The sequence below is a fragment of the Scophthalmus maximus genome, chromosome 13, assembly GCF_022379125.1.
Source record: "Scophthalmus maximus strain ysfricsl-2021 chromosome 13, ASM2237912v1, whole genome shotgun sequence".
In the NCBI taxonomy this organism is placed as follows: Eukaryota; Metazoa; Chordata; class Actinopteri; order Pleuronectiformes; family Scophthalmidae; genus Scophthalmus; species Scophthalmus maximus.
The window spans coordinates 2,609,009-2,630,000 of NC_061527.1; the positions used below are offsets into that span (position 1 = coordinate 2,609,009).

Here is a 20,992-nt window from a genome sequence, read left to right on the forward strand (position 1 = left end):
GGAAGCAGAGTCTTACATATCGTTGCATACAGTAGTAGTAATACTTTCCTTCACTGGGAGTAAAGGGCTTTGCCCAAACGTATGAAAAACAACCCCATACCAAATAAAAGCACACAAAGAAAGATATGGACAGACGGATGTGCCCGACCCCTGCAGTGAGGCAGTTAATCAGAGGAACGATGAGGCCTCACAAGCGAGAAAAACTGCGTGTTCTCTATTGGCCAATCTGAGTTTGTTCTTAACAACGCGAATGAACGGGGGCTCCTACGTGTCCAATTGCCTCTCATTGAAAGTCTTAATGTGACACATCAAACACCACACGGGTCCGAATATTACTGACTAAAAGCTACAAATCAATCACAGGCGCCTCTTATCTTTCCCCTTCAGTTCCTGCTTCCCTCAGCGGGAAGCTGTTCTCTTTGAGGTTGACGCCGACTCTCACCTCCTTTTTTTTTTTTCTTTTTCTTTTAATTCAGCGCGTGTGCTCGTTTCATTTGTCAGCCTTCTTTTATCCGCCAGTGTGTGAAGAAAACACAAAGGAAGCCACAGAATGAAAAGGGGGGGGGGGGGGAAACGGGCCAGGCAGATGTGGCCGAGGCTGCGATTGGAGATTGCCTTTTTGCTCTTTGAGCCCCTTTTGCATCGGGAGCCGCCACATGTTGCAGATTACGGACCGCGCCGAGCTGCGGCTCAGCATGGCCTCTAGCTCCGCGTCGAGGGAACATCAAAAGCAGAATGCCACCACATCCAGATGTTGCCCTGTCAGAAACATGAACATGGCTTTGCTCAAGTATCTGCTGCCTACACACGTGTACGGATATCTGTGTGAGTTGTGAGGCAAGTGCAAGGAAAGCGCCTCCGCAGGGACGGCTGATCCGACTGAACAGCGGCGGCCAAGAGGTCGACGCTTCAAACCCAAACCCCAAAACGTGGTCTGTTATTGTGAATGTAGGGGCAACACAAAGTTCCAGATACATGGTTATGTAGAAAACAATCTATTGGTTTATAAAACAACGAAAAATAGAAGATAAAATATCTTCTATACTGTCCAAGGTATATGTCCAAGGTGATGCCATCAAATCGCTTCAAAGATACTCGATTTTGACAGTGATATAAAACAGAGCAGAAAACAATCTCAGGACTAAGGAGCAGACACGTTTGTTTTATTCTTCGCGTGAATCCCGTTCGGCTCTGGTCGTCAACGTGGGAGGTCGGGAGGATTAATTGCTCGGCTCTTTAAAGTCCCTTTATTCCCTCCGCCCTTCCCGTGCGGACGTGGTCGCTAATTTCAGCGCCGTGACGCGGCTGCCGTGAGTGTTTGTTTTAGACGTGACCCCGCCGACTTCCACACGTCCCAGTCAGCAACCACCTCGCATTGACAACACCACCTCGGTCGACTCCTCTCGGGCCACGGGGCACACTCAGTTAACACTCAGTGACTCCCTGTGTGTGTGTGTTTCGCATACATAAAGACCCTGAACGCAGTAAAGGAACCGAGCATGACAAATGGAACTGACACACATTTATTGTATTCAGGTTTTACAGCCCGGTCCTGAATGGAAGTCATTTTAGTTTAATGGTATTGTTTCCAATAGTTGGAATGAAACATAAACTTGCGCCTGACTCACTTTTTTTTGTGATGACTGACACTTACTGGTAACCTTGGATGACCTCAAGCCCAATTTACGATAAAAGGGCCGACCAAAGTACTTAAAGCGTTAATGAAGTCGGCCTCTGAGGCGTGACGACGATACGGCTCAGTGATAAACCTTTGCACCCCCTGATGATACTTTGCGACAGGCTTTGGTTAATATCCACCTTTAATATCTTGTCGGGGATTTCCTGTCAGACCTGAATGGTAGCCAGCGTTACTTTATACTTGTCTTGGAGGCTTTTTGCCTTTAGTCTTGTCATCACCGTCGGAAAACACAACCAAGCTGGACTTTAGGTCAGAGGAGACAGAAACGACCGGTCAAGGACATTCCACCATTTGGCCCTGAAAGACATGGTTGCGTTGTCTGTATGTTCAGAATCACCGGTTTTCTACGTTGTCTAAAATCCACTGGTCACTGAACATAGACGTAGATACGTAGATAAGAGAGCGTATTACTCCTCCAGGGCGAACCCTGCGTTCCATCATACCTCGGAACTCGGAACTTTGGTCTATCGTTCCAGTATAATCTCGGAACTCGGGATTACGACCTCCCGAGTCGGAAATCGCAACTGGAACGCCCCCTCCAGGTCGGAAAGACATCACAACCCCGACTTCCGGCTTTCGGAGGTCCGAGTTCTGAGGTGGAATGGAACGCAGAATAACGCTCAATCTCACCATGTTAAAGAGAGTAGGGGAAACCGCCCATTTATCCTGATCTGCTCCAAAATTGAATGGCTTCTTCCTTGTCAAACTCCTTAAAGAAAAATCCTTAAAGACTCAAGCGTACATGTGACAGCCAAGCGGACGAAATATTGTCGAGTTTGAGAGAACATGAGTGTGTTTGAGTCTGATCCTGGTATAAATGTGCCTAACTGTGTCCCTGCAAGCGAAAGGACTGAGCGTGCAAAGACGTGTATTGATCGGCGCTGCTCCCTCGCTCCCGGTCCCAGTCCTTGACCTCAGCTTCAACACTACATGCTCCTGAGACGGGAAATTGATACAAGTCACCGAATACAGCTCTGCTTGGTCGGACTGGCTGGCGACGAGGCCCACCGACAATTAATAAGTAATGACAGAAGGAGGGGTGGAAACCGCAGAGTGTGAGAGAGACAAAACGAGACAAGGGTAAAGGTTGAGGATCAAACTAGACTCAACACTTAGTGTCTGACTCCAGACCGGATAAAACATAAACATGGGGGCAAAAAGTTTATGTTGTTTTTTTGTTTTTGCTAATTTGTTGAAGGGAGCCAATTTAAAGGCTTAAATGTAACACGTCAGCCATGATTCATTTTATCATGTCATCTAATGAGCCTCAGTCATAAGACTGTTAACAAAGATGGACGACATGACAGCTCCCAAATGTGAGGCCAAATCATCTGGATCGCCCCCTGGTGGCTGGCTGCAGTAAGGGTAATAAACCCCGCCCCCTCCATGTTAGCAATGGAGACATGGACCAAACAAAGAAAAAAAAAATCAAAGTTCTGTCATATAAGGTAGTTCTCATCACAATCGATTGTTCATGTTTCGGATAAGTTTGGTTTCAATTGGTTATTTGATGATATAAAAACGGGCTGAAACATCATGATTGACAGCTGAGACAGCTTTGTAAAAGTTTTATCTCCCTCATGAATCCATTTATGGCTGAATCAATAACTATTTACAAACGGGTACAAACTTTCAAAAACGGCCGTAACACAAATATGCAGTGACTCAGCAAAGAAACTTAACAGCAAAGAAAAGTTCTCACGGATCTCCTGCAGCTCTTGTCAAGGTAAAAGGACAATTTTTTGGCAAAAGGACACGACATGAATAATTGAGAGCTAAATTACCAACAAGACACCGTTCAGACAACACGGTGCTCTGGACGTTTTCGCAGAGAGGTCGGACGAAAAGGCTGCGTTCAGGAGATGACAGGGGGATGAGGTTAACGACGAGCACACGTCAGAGAAATATGGACAAAGTGAAAAGTGACAAACCACAGACTATTTAACCCCGAGGCGAGAATAAAGAAAAATGTCAAGAGGAGGCTGGGAACAGCTAATGGAGAAGGTAGGGTAATAAGGAATGTCCTCAGAGGGATAGAGGGACGTGGAGTTTGACAGGCCTTAATTAATCTTGAATCAAATACTTTAGAGTTCATAAACATTCCTTTTTAGCTGATTCAAATGTGCATGTATGAATGTCAAGGACGCAACTGAGAATTCCTCTCGTCGCCAATTGGCGTCAGATGAATCGATCGGTTGTTCACTTTGCAAAAGAGGAGAAAAATGCTGAGGAACTGCAAAGTCCAAGGTGACAATCTCCAAATGTCTTGTTTTATCTATCTTGACAACCGAAAGTCCAAAGATTCTTAATTTACTACGACAGAAGACCAAGAAAACATGAAAACGTTCACAATTAGAAAACTGGCACCTTTTGCGAAAAATAAGGTTTTGGGTTCATGAAATCTCTTCTGTTCATTTTTTCTTCGTCTTCTGTCGTAGTAAATTAAGGATCTTTGGATTTTTGGTTGTTGGTCATATAAGAAACTTACATTAATTGTCAACGCTAAAGTTGCATCCTTCACATTCATTGATGCACATTTGAATCAGTCAGAAAAGATCTAACTGGACGGTATGAAGTCCAGTTACTGTTTCGAAGGTGCTGCAGCTTTAAATGAATGTGCCAGTGATTTTGAGTTTGGTTGATAGACATCGACGGACATCCGAGTTATTCATCGAGTCATACTCTACAAGGATATTAATCTTGTGCGAGACACAAGTATTGGATTTGGTTTAAGTAAGTGTTCATTTTTTAAGACGGGTTGAGCAAACCCTTGAAAGCGCAATACATCTCTCAGTGACATTTGCTGTGACTGTGGAAGAAGGCGTCGTCATGTCGCCGCGACCTCCTCGGCCTCTGGTGAGACGACAGCTCAAGACGAATGGCCTGCGATTTCCTGGACCTTTTCGACAGACTCGTAAATAATCACAGTTGGAAGGGGTTTGGGTCAAAAGCGGCAGGACGTAAGAAAGTAAAAATACAATAGTTTACCGACATTCTCGGCCCCGCGACGCCGGTTCTCCACACACTCGCTGCCCTTGTCTCGTGGGATATAACTCGCTCTATATAAGTCAAAAGAATGTGACCGAGCCTGATATCAAAGTCATGTCTTACATTCTTTTTTATTAAATGTAATTATTGAATCGCGAGACAGAGAGGGGGGGTCATCTTTTTAAATCATTGTAATAATCAGTGTGGAGATGTGATTTAATAACAGGTGATTTATTGCAACAGGTCTGAATCATTTTTTTCTTTGTCGAAGTCAAGGGCAGTTTCAATATATATATATAATAGTTATCACATTATCTGAAGTTGATTGTATCAGCTGCTGAAACATGCTCGCTCGAGTTGACATATTTCAACTCTTCCAGTTGAGCGATGTCGCGTGAAGCCATTTAAGCGCCGAGATCCTCCCGGGGTCGCCGACGCCCACGTGCGAACCGTTTTGCGTTAGAGAGGTTTCAATTTAAATGACGAGAACGTGCAAAGGAAGTGCTCTCGTGGCTTATAGAGCACCGACCATGAACCAGGACATCTGACCTGCGTCCGCATGACGTGTCAACTCTGTGATAAAGTCACACTACAGTCGAATGAAGTACAGTATCGACAATGTGGTGAGTCGAATCAACAGGTAAAATCTCCCTGTGCAAACGTCCCACGTCAGGACCAGAGTCCTTGTCCTTAATCTATTTTGTGCAGAGTTGATTCAGGTCGACCTTCTTCTCCTTGGGTCTCGCGGATCGAACGTCCGCATGGAGCCAAGTCGACTCGCTACCGGCTCTGATCGGATGACGGGTCACTACCGACGTCCTTCTTGAGGCGCGATGGAGGTTGTGAAGTATTGTTAGTTCCAGGCGACACTACGCTCTCTCTGGTCTCCCTCTCAGATTAGGATCTCTTATTATTAGAAAACTGATGAGTTTCTCATGTGGGGCTCAGGCAGGCTTTTCTCCAAAAGGTACATTTTTGATCAGACCCAGAATTTGCACGTGTGAAGACCCGGACTCGGAACTGAATGTTGATCCAGGGCCTGAAAGAACCAACAAACACTTGTGAGACGGACTTTTTTTTCGCCCCCAAACAAACTTTTCAGAGAAATAAAATCTCCGCCATCGTTTCGACACAAACATTCTTCACAAAACTCGATTGGCGAGGTGCAATCGGGATGAAGCTCTTTGAAACAGACGGTGATTGATTTCCTTCTTCAGCGGCTCTGCTCCGCGCGCAGAAAGAAAAACTCTGAACAGGCTTTTCCTCGTGAAACAGAATGAACACTTTTAATGCCGCATGGTGCCTGGAGGCCGAACACAGAGCCGAGGGGTCGAGACAAAACAAGAACCACTTTTTGGCTGTCATCCGCGAGCCACTGCTTCTGGCACGAAAGGGAGGGGGGGGGGTTTTGTTTTGCGGGATGAATAAAAAGAAAGGGTCCAACTAATCCCGGCTTTACATAAATTAAAAAGCGAAAAAGGGGAAATTAGTGGACAAGTGAAAAGAGAGTGCAAACACGCTCCGACTACCGACTCCGACACATAGCGAGGGGGGGGGGGGTCGTCCGGGCGGAGTCAAGGACGGGGCAGTTCGGACGAAGGTAGAAAACCAAAGCTCGTTCAGTCACAGACACAAGCGTCGTCTAAAAAATAAGTCTTTGATTCATGGGGAACAAGACCAAGGGACTTTCCCTCCGGATTATCTCGGCTCAAGTGTTTCCCTCTTGTCGTCCTCGTCGGCAGAGTCGCTCTTCACGCCGTCGGGGGCCGAGAAAAAAGCCCCGGCGCCTGGTTGCCGCCAAACTGAGGGCGCGGCCCCGAGCCAACCGAAGGGAGATACTGTATATCCTGCATGTACATTTCTATTGGGACCAAGCGAGCCTCGAATCTGTTGCACGGGAGGAAAGTATCTTGAACTTACCTTTCTGAGGTAAACTCCCTGATTTGTCTTTTAGTGGAGCTCCTGAGTCCCACTTTGAAATTCGGCGGAGACTGTAAGTGTGTGTGTGTGTGTGTGTGTGTGTGTGCGTCTGATACAGTATGTGGATAAAGAGGACTAAAGAGGAAATAGAAAGGAAAGGGTAAAGCTGCAGATTCATAACGCGGTCAGAGTGTGCGTGTGTGCGTGGCGATGCATACAGATGAGGGATTAGATCCCCACTGTCGTCGCTCGGGCACCGACCGACGTCACGATGAACAGAGGAAACTGCGCCGAAGGTGAATTCAGGTTGGACACGGAGCGGATCGCAGTTTCGCTCCACTCTCCAGAAACTCGACTCAAAGTGCTCGAGTGTGTTTTAGTGGCGGGAAGACGGACAAAGAGCGAAACAGCTACGGACACGGCCGAGCCAACGGCGTCTTCTTACTTCACCGTGTGTGTGTGTGTGTCTGACACTTTCACACTCCATCTGCTTTAAGAGTTCGTTCCCTTTTATTTTTTTCCTGTATCGCTTCAAGGAAAGTGTGCATTTTTGTCTATATAAGTGTGACTGCAGCCCTGATCCAAGACTAGTAGCGGTACTAATATTTGTAATGGACACCCCCTCCTCTTTAGTGTTTCTAGCTGAATCTGCACTGAGATCAATTCATAAACCATCTGAATGACTGGAAGACGGAGATGTCCTGACTTCCTGTCGTGTCCTCCGATTGCATCATTTCTCTCCACCTGGAGAGAAACACATTGAGGCCTTTTAAGGCTCAGACGCAAAACTCAAACACTGTACAGCGGAGTGTCACACTCGCAGACAGGGGCAACACTGAGGGAAGTGTTTTAACTTTCGCCCCGACAGTCACGAGATGAACGGCAGGACTGCGGCGTCGACACTACCTGCGTGCGTGCGACCGGGCCGCCGCAAGCCAGTTGCTGAATAAAATTCGCTTCATGTTCAAAGTGAAGGCACCTTCGCGTTAATCAATCTAAAAATGTGTTGTTTCAATGATAAAACAAAAGTGCAATTTAAATAGGGGAAGATGTTGTGGTCTGATATTTATCTGGGCTCCACATTGATGAGTTGGCGTCAGCCCGTTAGATTTCATTGTGCGTGTGCGACGCAGGTTGGTCTGCTACAGGTCAACGAGTTAAACCGCTATTTCGTCTCCCAGACAGTCGGGAGTGGACTGTCTGTTGAGAACGTTGAGCAGCCTCAGCGTCTCCTCGTCCGTCCCCCAGCCAAAGATCTCCATCCCCTCCTCGTCCTCCTCCTCCTCCTCCCCCTCCTCGCCGTCCTCCCCCTCGTCGTCGCTGTCGTCTGTCGACTCGTACTCCGAGGCGATGCCTGACTCGCGGAACCGGGCGAAGTCCGGGCAGCCCAGAGATTTGGCGTCAGCGGACAACAACTCCGCCGCGCCCTCGGAGACCTCGGGACTTTTGAGCTCCGGCCCGTTCGGCCCGGGCGGCGGGGGAGGCGAGGGAAGCCGAGGAGGCGGGGGCCCCGGGGGCCCCGGGAGGAAGCGGAAGCGCTCCAGTTTGAGAAGACACTGGTCCCTACCTAGGGGGCTTCCGAGGGTCCCGTTGGACGACGAGAAGGCGTTGCAGGTCCCGTCGGTGGCGCTCAGCGGGGGCAGGTTGAGGCCCGACACCTCGGGTTTAGGGGTCGTGGGGTCGCAGATCACTGCAGGTACCGTGGAGCGGAAGGTGATCTCCAACAAACTGTCCTGGGAGCCCACTGGAGAGAGGAGACGACATCAAATATTTATTATATCATCTTCACTGTTCTTTAAGTTTCAATCCCTCTGCTGCTGCTGCCGCTGAATCACAGCAGAATAATAATCTGTGAATTGAAAATCCAAACAGAATTAATCACTCTGTTAGGGAATTAATCGTTTACGTGTTGGACATGAAAAGGAGAAGGAAATAAGAGACGTGTTTCAGAACATTTCACCATCAGGACAGTCTCAGTGTTCTACATCCGTCTTTACAGACACAGCGTCCAGACCTGGAGCTGGGAAAACTGAAAGATGCATCATCTGTTTCAGTCTCACATCGTCACGTCTATGAGCACGAGAGACGGCTGCAGCTCAGTTTTGGATTTACAGCAGTTATCAGTGTTCTCAAAGATCGTTGACAACGTCCACCAATACTGGTCAAACGCGGAATATAATATAACCTGGTGAGTCTATGCTGTGCTGTACCTAATAGGGATCGACCGATATGGCTTTTTAAGGGGCCGATACCGATACAGGTAATGACTAATCTAAGAGGCCGATAAACAATATTTGTCTGCAGTAAAAAAGTGTCACAATTTAACATAAAACTTCGTTGACATGCCTCAACTCACAGAACCTTTCAACGTGCAGGGAGCTGTCAGCAGCATTAATATGAAGCTGAAACAAACAAAAAACCAAACGTGGACGGGATGTTGATAAAGTCCAGAGAGTCGTGACGGCGGCTGCATCAGAGACAAAGTGGCACATTTTATCATGAAATTTTATTTTCGGCAAATCGGCTTAAAAAAAAAAGACACTGAGACCGATAATCATAAAAATGGTGAATATCGGCGCCTAGTAGCCAATCTGGGATGTTTTCAACTACACAGCTGGGTGGTACTGGACCAACCAACTGCTTCTTTCTCTCACACATCATTCACACGCACGGCCGTCAGGAAAAATTCGGGTTTTTGGAACCCGGACGTAGAATCTGGGTTTTGGTTCTGACTGACAGATGTGGATCCGAATGGAAAAGAGAATATTTAAATGTCTTTTTTTTGTTTTTGTTTTAATAGCACGTTTCTTGAAGGAGTTTTACACACTGTAGATGTTGCTAGTTACTAAGAAATATTTTGAGATTTCCTATATACAACATTTCATCTTTGGGGGATTAATGTGTGTGTTGTCTAGAACTGATGATCATGTGACACTTCCCTCACAAGACGATGTGCACTTATTTCTGAAATTGCGCGAGCCTGGCGGACAGCACGATCCCACTCACTTGAGTTGGGTCCTGACATCTTGGTCTCCAGCTCCTGGATCTGTTTGACCAGCAGCGAGATGTGCTGCAGCAGGTCTTTGTTCTGCAGCAGCAGCTGATGGACGCGAGCCTGGGCCTCCAGCCGAGCCGTGGCCTCGGCGCTCAGCTGGTCCTTCAGCAGGTGGACCTGCACAGGAGGAGGAGGAGGAGGAGGAGGAGGAAGAGGAGGTTATCGCATGCATCAAACGAGTCAGTAAATTGATGAGGAGATAAGAGGCATCAGGATCTCAGCCCGGCGGGAGGCAGAGATTCATCAGTCGCACTGTATTTTCACTGTGTGATAATTAATCAAGGCAGTGTCAAGGTAAGAAAACAAAAAACAGCATCCCCTCTGAGTGTTTTTCCAGTTGGGGGCGAATAAATCTATCAGTGACAAAAAATCGCGTCCATGGAAACAAGATACAAGTTTGAAAATTAAAAAAGCGGGCATGTGGTTTAACGTTAGACACCGACCAGCTGACAAACATTTTGACTTGAGCTGAAAACATTCGGTTTCTGGGAAAGTGTGAGGTTTTTTTTTTTACAGACAAATCAATTAGTCAAATTTTATCTTCCTGATATGTGATCTCTCTCACACGTGACTCAGAGAGATTCAAGCCGCTGAGAAAACACCAGCGCCCGATCCCATGTCTTTGTAATTACGTTGCCTTTACAATCTCCAATTACAGTTTTATTGCGGCAGCTCTGAGCCTCGTGTAAACTTAATGCCACAGCGAACTGTGGTTTGCGAGATTAAAGCACAAACTCCATTTCAATTAAAGTAAGAAAGAATAAAACTTCTATTACACTTTAAATCCTTTATATAAAAAGGGGGAGGACAGGGAGAGAGAGAGAGAGAGACGCCATTCTCTCCCTGCATACATATTCAAACACACACACACGGACAGCGTTTGTAGAAGCAACGACGTGCCGTTTTTACTTCAAAGTGCTCTCCAGATCAAATATTAGTGGCCCCACCTCCCACCCTATTTAGTCTTCTCCTTTCCTGAGCACATAATGGCTTTAAAAAAAGGACCCTAAGGGAGACATTTCCGAGGCTGGCAGCAGGGCGAGAACGCGGGTTTAGGTTGGTAGGTACATTAGATAGGTAGGTAGGGATGCAGATAGGTACATTAGGTAGGTACATTGGGAATGTAGGTAGGTACATTAGGTAAGGAGGTAGGTACATTAGGTAGGTAGGGAGGCAGGTAGGTAGGTAGGTACATTAGATAGGCAGGCAGGTAGGTAGGTAGGTACATTAGGTAGGTATGTAGGTACCTTAGGTAGGTAGGTAGGTAGGGAGGTAGGTACATTAGGTAGGTATGTAGGTAGGGAGGTAGGTACATTAGGTAGGTATGTAGGTAGGGAGGTAGGTACATTAGGTAGGTATGTAGGTACCTTAGGTAGGTAGGGAGGTAGGTACATTAGGTAGGTAGGTAGGGAGGGAGGTAGGTACATTAGGTAGGTATGTAGGTAGGGAGGTAGGTACATTAGGTAGGTATGTAGGTACCTTAGGTAGGTAGGGAGGTAGGTACATTAGGTAGGTAGGTAGGGAGGGAGGTAGGTACATTAGGTAGGTATGTAGGTAGGGAGGGAGGAAGGTAGATCAGGTAGGTAGGTTGGAAGGTTAGTACATTAGGTAGGTAGGTAGGTAGGTAAATTAGGTAAGGAGGTAGGTACATTATGTAGGTAGGGAAATAGGTAGGTTGGTAGGTAGGTACATTAGCTAGGGAGGTAGGTAGGGAGGGAGGGAGGAAGGTAGATTAGGTAGGTAGGTTGGTAGGTGAGTACAGAGAAACACAACGCAAATATTTGCTTCCTGTGTGGTGTGAACGCAGCATAATAATCCTATGTACATAGGGCACAATGCAAAGTATAAGCGTTTAAAGTGCTGAGAAATATAATTAGATGTAGTCCAGATGTGCTTAAATGTAGTCCAGTTCAGTGATCACAGGCCTGGCGGAGGTAGATGACTAATGATGACTGATGGTTTGCAATACTTTTAAGAAGCTCAACCCCCGGAGTGTGAACAGGGTCCAGCCGGTGCCTCAGACACGGTGGAATAACACTGTCATGTTATATAGTAAACTGCTCCTTACTGCTGACAGCGACGTCAGTAAACCACTTAGCATTCTGCTTTGTCCATACAAATAGCTTAATCAATACCGGAGGGCGTCTGAGCAGGAGGCCATAAAGTCTGAAGGGGAACGGGGCCGAAGGGAGCAGTGGCGTATTTTCACAGCAGCAGTGATTCACCGAGCCTCACGACGAGGTGCAAGTCATTCAAACTCAGAACCACTCCCTGGTTTATCATTTCAACTCGTCAACAGTCGAGGCTCCTGACGTCAGCGGTGACACGTATCGAAGGAAAAACAATCTACACTGTGAGTGGTGTTGGAACAACAAACAAGAAACTACAGAAAAAAGGTAGAGAAAGTCCTTTAGTACCATATTCAGTCTGAACATTTTTAAAATGGAGACTGTGTAACATCTGCTCAGGTGCAACAAGCCTTTTGGGCCAATAATGATGAATTCAAACCAATAAATAAACTGGACAAAAAGTGATTTGATGTGACTTTGATATTAATCTCATTAAGATTTACGACTCTTCTTATAACTACAGAGTATCCCAGCTTTAATTTGGGGATCCACCTTGGGGATCCACCTGACGTGACTGGATTTCAAAATCGGTCACGATCTTAAAAAAAACCTCCTGCAGTCTGAGCTCAGCTTTAGTGGGACCGAGGTGTTTTGCCGTGTGAGGACAATTTGGATTAAAAGCACCGTGGACGGCCTGCAAAACCTGGACGTCATCGCACAGTGTTAACTCGTATTCCTTCTCCTCGACGCATCCAGCATCAACAAAGCGCTTGTGCTCCAGACGTCTGGCTTGTCCCGAACCTTCTTCCAGCAGCTCACGACATTTTTCCATCACGACTCATAATAAGGAGCCAGTGAAGCAGAGAGGCGCAAGACGGGAGTTGAATTCACTCCCCAGGTCTCCACCACCACCTCCTCCTCCTCCTCTCTCGTATTCCACTCGCCACAAAGAAAAACAAGTGTCATCCAGTCCCTATTGTCCGAGCACTTGGCGACAGACAGAGGTGAGTACAAATTGTGTCGGGGGCTGAGCTGCCTCTGCAGACCTCGTTTGTAATGACAACCGCCCTGACGACGACTCTGCTGGAATAATCTACAGCCGACAGGTCCGCATCTTGAGCTTGAGTTTCACTCCACCCACTCACTCCGTGGTTTATACCGAGGCCTTGGAGGCCAGAGGGTCACATCTGTCCCCATGACGTCCGTATCGAAAACCTCCCCGCTGAGCTTGAGCTGCATCGGCTGGTTAAAGGAAACGGAATGACTTCATGCAGCAGCGGACAAAGACGAATAAGCGAAAAATAATAATAACAACTTTCTCTTGGAAGTCAGGCGTGTGGCTATCTGACGAACAAAAAAGAAAAGAAGCACAGTGTCGTTCCGAAGCGGCCACACGAGGTGAAATTTGGTTTTCATTCTGCAAATGCTCAGAAGTGATATCAGAGGAAACAGAGTCTGGTGCTGCAGATAAAATAAAAAGAAAAGGGAAAAGAAAAAAATGGAAGGAAAAACCGATAAGATGAGAAATGACAAGCGCTGAATGATTACAGCTGGGACTCTCCACCATCTGTTCACTTGTGTTGGAGTTGTCCCACCTGCACTGGAATCTTACTTCATTCAATATTAAATATGTTAAGTTATGATGTTATTTGTAAGGATTACATTTTTCTTAAACTCAAGTGAATTGGTTTTCATTGTGTCTATTTGTCAGGTCAATGCAAAAACATACCGGGCATGAAAAACTGTTGATAAAAATCAGTTACTAAGAATTATTTTAATCTTACCATAATATTATTATTATTATTTTTTATTTATCAGGTGAATACTTATTTCCCTCCATTAAATATTTACTTTGGGACACATGACCAATGAGAGTACAACAAGTACAACAAAAGACTCTTTGAACAAAGAAAAAAATTTTTTTAGAACAAAAATGTACTTTATTGTTTGGTGGGAATATTATATATATATATTATTATAAGTCAATAAAAATGTGGTCAATTCCAAGTAAATTGACGCAAATAATAGAGACAATCTAAAAGCTTATATTGATCAAAAGATAATTCCCCACCATATGATGTCATATCATATTTGAAGTTATGACATCATGCATATTTAAGAAATGGTAGGTATCTCTGCTTCCTATAGGACGATGGACACGACCTGAAGCTCATACGGATTCAAAAATTAATCATGATCATTTATTTACTGCTGAATGATCTTTTAGTTTGTGAAGAAAATATGTACAATGATTTATAACAAAGAGTCTGAGCCATGAACTGGAAAATTGCATATTGTTGCCATGGTAATGACGCATTTCAGCATCCTGATTTTTAATGAGGGATTAGGGTCAAACTGCCAGACACATTACTGCGTCTTATTATTCCTTCCATTTCCACGCTGATTGTTCATTTGTGTGTGGAAATGTGATAGGCTGATGCCGTTATGGCTCCGGTTTTTATTCCATATTCATTTTCTACAGATGTGTGTGTGTGTGTGTGTGTGTGTGTGTGTGTGTGTGTGTATGTGTGTGTGTCTGTGTACACGGGGATGCAATAGACTGGTAACACGACAAACCCTGATATCGCCCCTCTGTATCTCACACACACACACACACACACACACACACACACACACACACACACACACACACACACACACACACACACACACACACACACACACACACACACACACACACACACACACACACACACACACACACACACACGGAGGCCTTGTTTACATAATGACAATCTAATCTAATCAGGTGTTGTGCAAAACACAGGATGGGGCAGAAAAAATCGGCTTAATCGCGGTGAAAACTAAAATTGCTACAGAATAAAAAAGAGAAGTCGTACGTAAAGGTTCACGTTTACCAAAATCCACCGGACTCAACTAAGAGCCATAATGTCCGTATGCCTCTGTAAAGAGGGGGGAGAATTAAAACCTCTAAGTCGGACAAAGAGCCAATTAAAAAGGTGCTCCACTCACTCGTGTTGGCCTGTGCTGGTCCCCTGGTGGTAAACCCCACGTTTTTTTCTTCCCGTCTTATCAGAGTCCAGAGAAATTGAAGGACTCGTTAAAGCTCTGATTAAGCGGCGGCGGCGTCTCTCTGCCTTTTCATTGCTTTTCTTTGTTCAGAGCTGTTCACCAGAACGGAACGGAAGGACACGTTTCATCTGTCCAACTCCTTCATCACAACAATATGAACATTTCTCGACCTGGTTTTAGTTGAAAAAAGAGCAAAGACCATCTCAATCTAACTTTTTTTTTGATTCCATGAAGAAATGTGTAAAAGAAAAAAAACCACCAACCAACGACCGATAGTTTCAGGACGATGCAGTTTTCATTTTCCTGTCCAGAACCGACACTGTTTAAAGCTACTTGCGTCCATCAGTCTTAAAATGAGTGGTGGTCTTTGTTAGTGCAACTTTAGGGTCCGATTATGTAATGAGGTTTCCTGATAATGTAGTAAAAAAAATCTCCACTTAACTCCCATCAAAATTGTAATAAAAGCTGATAATGTCACATCTTAAAGCGTATTAACCAATAAATAATGTAGAGGATAAAAAGACAGATGAATTTGCCTCTTCATATTTGATATTGCTAAACAAAATTATAGCTTTAGTTATTTGAGAATAATGATTAACTTAAAAAACAAACAATGCTTTTCCAATAGATGAACACATTATTGGTGGCATGCTAATAGAAAATTGGCCCTATATTGGGAAATTATTTCATTACTGGGTTCTGCAAGAACAAAGTTTAAACCAATAATGTATTAACCTCCCTTTAACGTCATTATTTATTATTTAATGTTATATTGTATGGTACAGAGTTCATTATCATTATCATTGGTTATGACATTTTAAATGGGTCACAAAAAGACTTGAAGCTTCTCTGCACAAAAAATAATATTTGACAAAAAATGTTTTCGATTTAAAAAAAGTGACAGTGTTGGACGATTCTCACAGTTTCTTAGAAGGTTTATATTCCGACCCTGATAAACATCAGGTACGTTTATTTGCCGTCATTTCGTCTTGTTTCGCATTTTTTAGTTTGTTTGGGGCGAAAAAAGCATAAGAAGTAAGAATGAGTGGTGAAAGCCGACAGGGCTTAGCAGAAAAAAAAACGAGCCACTTACAGAAGCTCAAACTTTGACAGAAAATCCAATAAAAAGACAACACACTGATGAACTGTTATCACTGGGAAGTGGTCCGAGAAACAACGAAGGGCAAAGAGCACACAACAGCCAGAGACGAGAACTTTAATAAACTAGAATTATTGCTGTGTGGATGTTAGAGGCCTGTCAAGATTTAGTGAATATGGCCACAACGAGCTCCTGAGTTAGATAATGATCGGAGACGTGTTCTATGAAGAACATTATGATTTCACAGCGAGGTTGACCTTTTGGATACAAAATGTCAACACGACATCATTTGAGCCAATGAAACATTTGCCTGAACGTTAGTCATAATTAGCAAATATATTTCTAGAGTCAGGTCCCCGAAAACGTGTTTCATGACGTCAGAGTGACCTCGACTTTTGACCGCTAAAATCGAATCGTATATTTCCTCACGCGTAGCTGTTGGTTCTGTATTGGTTCCGTTCCGTGTTCCCTGAGAAAAAAGCAGGTTCAGGACGCTAAACGACGTCTTGCCCCCGGGTCGCCCTTCGACCTGTGACCAACCAAATCAAACCCGTCCAAGAGTCCGAGTGAACGTTTAGGCTCCTCAACTGTCACCGAGGGCTGTGAAAGGGAGATTCTCCGTATCGGTGGTGTGGGGATTAGGACGTGTGGTTGTGTGCTGTGACTTCACAGGCTTTGGTTTGCAGAGGATGTACTCTTCACACAGGATTATCATTACTGCACACTGCCTGCCCACGCCAGGTCCCTTTGATGTGGGAGTGTTTGAGCAGCCTCCAACACCAGTTTGTCTGCGTTTTAATCTCCGTTTTTGGACTAGAAGATTAAAAAGGGGAGAAATGATCGTTCTTTTTTGCTGGCGCAACGATAGGGTAACCATTTGCGCTTGTACTGCGTAACGCACGGGCGGCGAGGCGAGCGGCGTGCTTGACGAAGTGAGAGGGAAAAGCAGAAATGTCCGAGGGAAAGGAGCGAGGCGAGCGATAGTGTGTGAAAACGGAATGAGGCGGAGAGACGGGCCGAGCTTTGAGCAAAAAAATCTGAAAGGGAAGGGAGGAGAGAATAATTGGAGAGGAACAAAAGTATGACGGGTGAAAGGGAAATAAGGAATGAATGAAGGAGAGAGAGATCATTAAAGAAATGAGGAAAAAAAACGCAGAGAGGAAACATTTAAATGAGTTGTGACAGAGCGTCTGCAGAGCGACTTTTCATCTGAAAACACAGCGTCGCCGCGCTCACTCGGCCGACTTCATTAAACGTCTCCACTTCCACTCGTCCCTAAGTGAGCGGCGATTAGTGTCGGCCAGCGTCGCTAATTCACCACCATTAGCTGGGACCTTTGCCCGGGTTCAACGTCGAGCATATTTCCTCAGCCGCCTGGTGGGACCACGGGGTGACGGCGACAGCAACAGTCGATTCTTCCGCCTTTTTAGGGAATTAAGACGGGACGAGAAAAAGAGGCCAGGTGGTGGTTTAGATGGTGTGAGAGTGACGTCACTTTGTAAATGTAGATGAAGAGATTAGCAAAACACAGACAGATGAAGAATTAAAGGGAAAATGTGGCTGCAAATACTGATATTTGCTTTTAAATTAATCGCCACGATTATACTTTTTGCTCTTTTTAAAATTCAGGGCACTTTGTCAGCAATACGAGAACAGAGCAGCAGCTGGAGAATCAGTTTACACAGCAGCCGAATGAACTAAGAGCCCTTTTTTAAAATCCTTCCAACGTAAAGCAGGAGAGTGAATGATAGAGCTGAAGACAGTGTGACTTTAACAGTTAGATAAAGTTATAAACACTAATCGGATAACATGCTGCGTCGTTTCCTATTAATCCCTCATGCGTTAGTCCACAATCTGAATCCAGCGCAGTAGTGGACAAAAAACACTACTTTACACAGACATAACCCTTTCCCCGTTCACATCCTATCTACTAACTTGGAGAGGATCTGTGTCTGAACCCTGCAACCCTCACTACTGGTGTCCCTCAGGGCTCCGTGCTGGGTCCCATCCTCTTCTCTCTGTACACCAGGTCATTGGGCTCTGTTATCAGCTCACACGGCCTTTCGTACCATCGCTATGCAGATGACACCCAACTCATTGGGTCCTTTTTCACAATCTGAAACCCAGGTGCCAGCACAAGTCTGATTTCTCAGTGGATGTCGACCACCATGAAGCCCAATCTGAACAAGACAGGAGATGCTTTTCCTTCCACGGAAGGTGTCTCTCCATCACCACTGAGAACTCTGTGGTGACTCCAACTCAAACTGCAAGAGGACATGGGTGTGACATAGACGACCCGCTCCTGCAGATTCATCCTCCACAACCTCAAAATGATACGTCCGTTCCTCACCCAGAAGCGACGCAGGTGGCAACAGACTTGATAGTTTTGAACCATGACTTTTCTTTTGGGACCGGGTTGGGATGTTGGGCTCAAGATCGTGGCGACATCGTCAGCCATGAGCGATCCATCGACCTCAACTTGACACCCAGTTAATATAGAAGATACTAACCCATGAGTCCAAGAGTACATAGATGGAGAATATGTGTATAGTATTTAAAGAACAGGGAATAAAAAGAAAAGAAAGAAGCAACCACACAAAGTAAGACTCACAAGACAAACAAAGCCTTAGAAGAAAACTGGGTGAAGAGTCAGTGGAAACTAATTAAGATGCTGTGTGGGAGCGTATAGTGTTGCAGCAGCTCAGATCAGTCGGCACCACAGAGGAAACCTCGCTAATGGCAAAAGATCCAAGGTCAGAGAGAAGCACCACTGGGAAACATCGCCTGGAATATCACACATTACGTAAAAATACTCTGTTCAAGTGCCAAAGCAGTTCTGACTCATTAAAGCACAAAAAGGAAAAAGAAAATAAAGTATCTTCACCAGCGGACAGTGACCTCTGGCTTCTTGAAGGTATAATTAATGGCAGTGATCTCTGTGGTCACACAGGTCGAGACGGGGGGGGGGGGGGGTGTCAGTGTGAGCGGCCGGTTAAAATCAGGAAACCACGGTACTTCAGTGTTTAACTGTCTGGAGTGTGTGTGTGTGTGTGTGTGTGTGAGACTCACCTGCGCTACAGCCACATGTGTCTGCTGCTGCTGCTGCTGGAGCTGCTGCTGGAGCAGCTGGATCTGGTGGTGGACAGACAGGGGGCCGGCCGGTGGCAGGGTGCCCGATGCGGGGAGCAGCATCCTGGGGCTGGATATCAGCAGAGAGGCCTCTTCTGAAACCTGGCAACCAGGAACAGACAGAGAGAGGGAGATGAAGTCAATGTTTAGAGGCCTGAAACGATGAAGACTTACACCTGATGAAGGTTCAAACAGGAAAGAGAAATTAGGTCTAATTTTGAAATTCTTCATGTGGCTTCAAAGGTTTTAACCATAAATAAAGACTGTATATAAAAATGGACGACATGACAGCTCCTCAAAAATGAGGCCCAATCATTTCAGTCGCCCTCTAGTGGTTGGCTGCAGGACTGGCCGCCTCCTCCATGTTAGATGAGATGAGTCAAAGTACGAATTAAATAAATTATGTCTAAAGATTTAAGCTAGTTTTTAATCACACTGATGTATGAGGGTTTATTTTTCCAAGAAGTGTGGTTTTAAGTTGTTATTTGATGTGATAAAAAAAAGGGGTCATGATTTGACAGCTGAGTCTGATTCACGTAGGTCAAGCATGTGCGAGGAAGTGGAGCTGTGTCGTCCATCTTTATTTACAGTCTACGATGCCAAAAAGTTGAAGGATGAAAATACACAGGAAAAAAAAAGAAGAGAAATGGAATCACTGATGAATAACAAAATATAATCAGGACGAGGGATTGCGTCAACAGAAATGCCCGGGACAACAACAAGTCATCATCAAAACCAAAATAAATCTGAATTTGGAATGTAGATTTGCTGATTAGTTGCACCGGTGTGGAACGAGCGGAGCCGAGATGCTGCTCTCCGACGATAATGAGCTTGCATCTCGGTTCTGCTTCCTCCAAATGCCATCAGACATCATAATCGTCTCCACGCTCCAGGAACCGATGACACGTTGTTTCCTCTGCATTATTGTACAAGTCCAAAAATATTTTTCGTTTTGTTTCGCGAATATGATGCATCGATCCCTCCACGGCTCAAACATAGCATCAGCACCAAATGGTATTGGAGGATTATTAATGAGATCCAAACTTGTAATATCTGAAAACCATATACAACTAAAAGATGACGGTAAAACATCCTTTTTGTTCATCCACATTTATAGAGAGCAAAAAGTCTCAACCAAAAAAAGTCCTTACGAGAATTAAGAAGTAATTTTATGGGAAAAAGTCATTATTTCACAAGAAAAGGTAATAATAGTCGTTATATAGCGAAAAAAAGGCATAATATTATGAGAATAAAGTCACAATATTACAAGACCTTACAAGAATAAAGAAGTAATGTCAAAATAAGTTGTAATATAATGACAATGAAGTTGAAATATAGTGTGAAAAAGTCCTTACGAGAATAAATAATTATAATAATAAATAATAATATAATGTTTTTCAAAATATGAGTATTTGCTTGACAAATTTCGACATTATTCTCGTTTCATTACGACTTTATTCTTGAAATCTCTGATACTCTGTCACATTGATGCACTTACTCTTTCTTTTTAAACTTTATGCAATAAATTAACATGAAACGACAAAACACGAGACAAGTACCCATGAATTAATTCATCAATTCATCAAAAATGCTGAATGAATAAAAGTTTAGCGGGCCCGAGTGAGCAAGAGCGTTATGAGTATGAGACACTGAATGTTAAACCAAACAATTAAAATATAATGTTTTTAGCTGCATGTTGGAATAACATGTAGTTTTGTTACTTTAACGTTTAATATGAGTTCACACAGCTCAGTGGATTTTTATTACAGCGGCAACAATGTTGGCCGACTGGCAACTTCCTGCTCAACTGGTTGCTGGATGATATGGATCATTTTTTGAAAACCGGTTGCACGGCTGCCAAATCGGAGCAATCGGGTCTCCGACTGAACCCGAACTATGACGTCACATCACTAACTCGGGACGCTGAGTTCTTCAGAGTGACCGGAGTTGTGACGCAGTAGAACGTGTCGGCAAACAAG

The 20,992-nt window shown here is 44.7% G+C and overlaps 1 protein-coding gene across 6 annotated transcripts in view; it reads right to left on the reverse strand.

Annotated features, from left to right (window-relative positions):
- Positions 1-20,992, reverse strand: part of LOC118318186 (carboxyl-terminal PDZ ligand of neuronal nitric oxide synthase protein-like) — a 136,924-nt gene that overhangs the window by 17,056 nt on the left and 98,876 nt on the right. For all 6 annotated transcript variants that reach the window (XM_035647599.2, XM_035647598.2, XM_035647602.2 and 3 more), the window contains 3 exons: positions 18,954-19,115; positions 9,614-9,779; positions 8,175-8,351 (listed from right to left, as the gene is read on the reverse strand). In XM_035647599.2, coding sequence (XP_035503492.2) covers positions 8,175-8,351; positions 9,614-9,779; positions 18,954-19,115 — 505 coding nt within the window. The remainder of the gene's footprint in view (positions 1-8,174; positions 8,352-9,613; positions 9,780-18,953; positions 19,116-20,992) is intronic.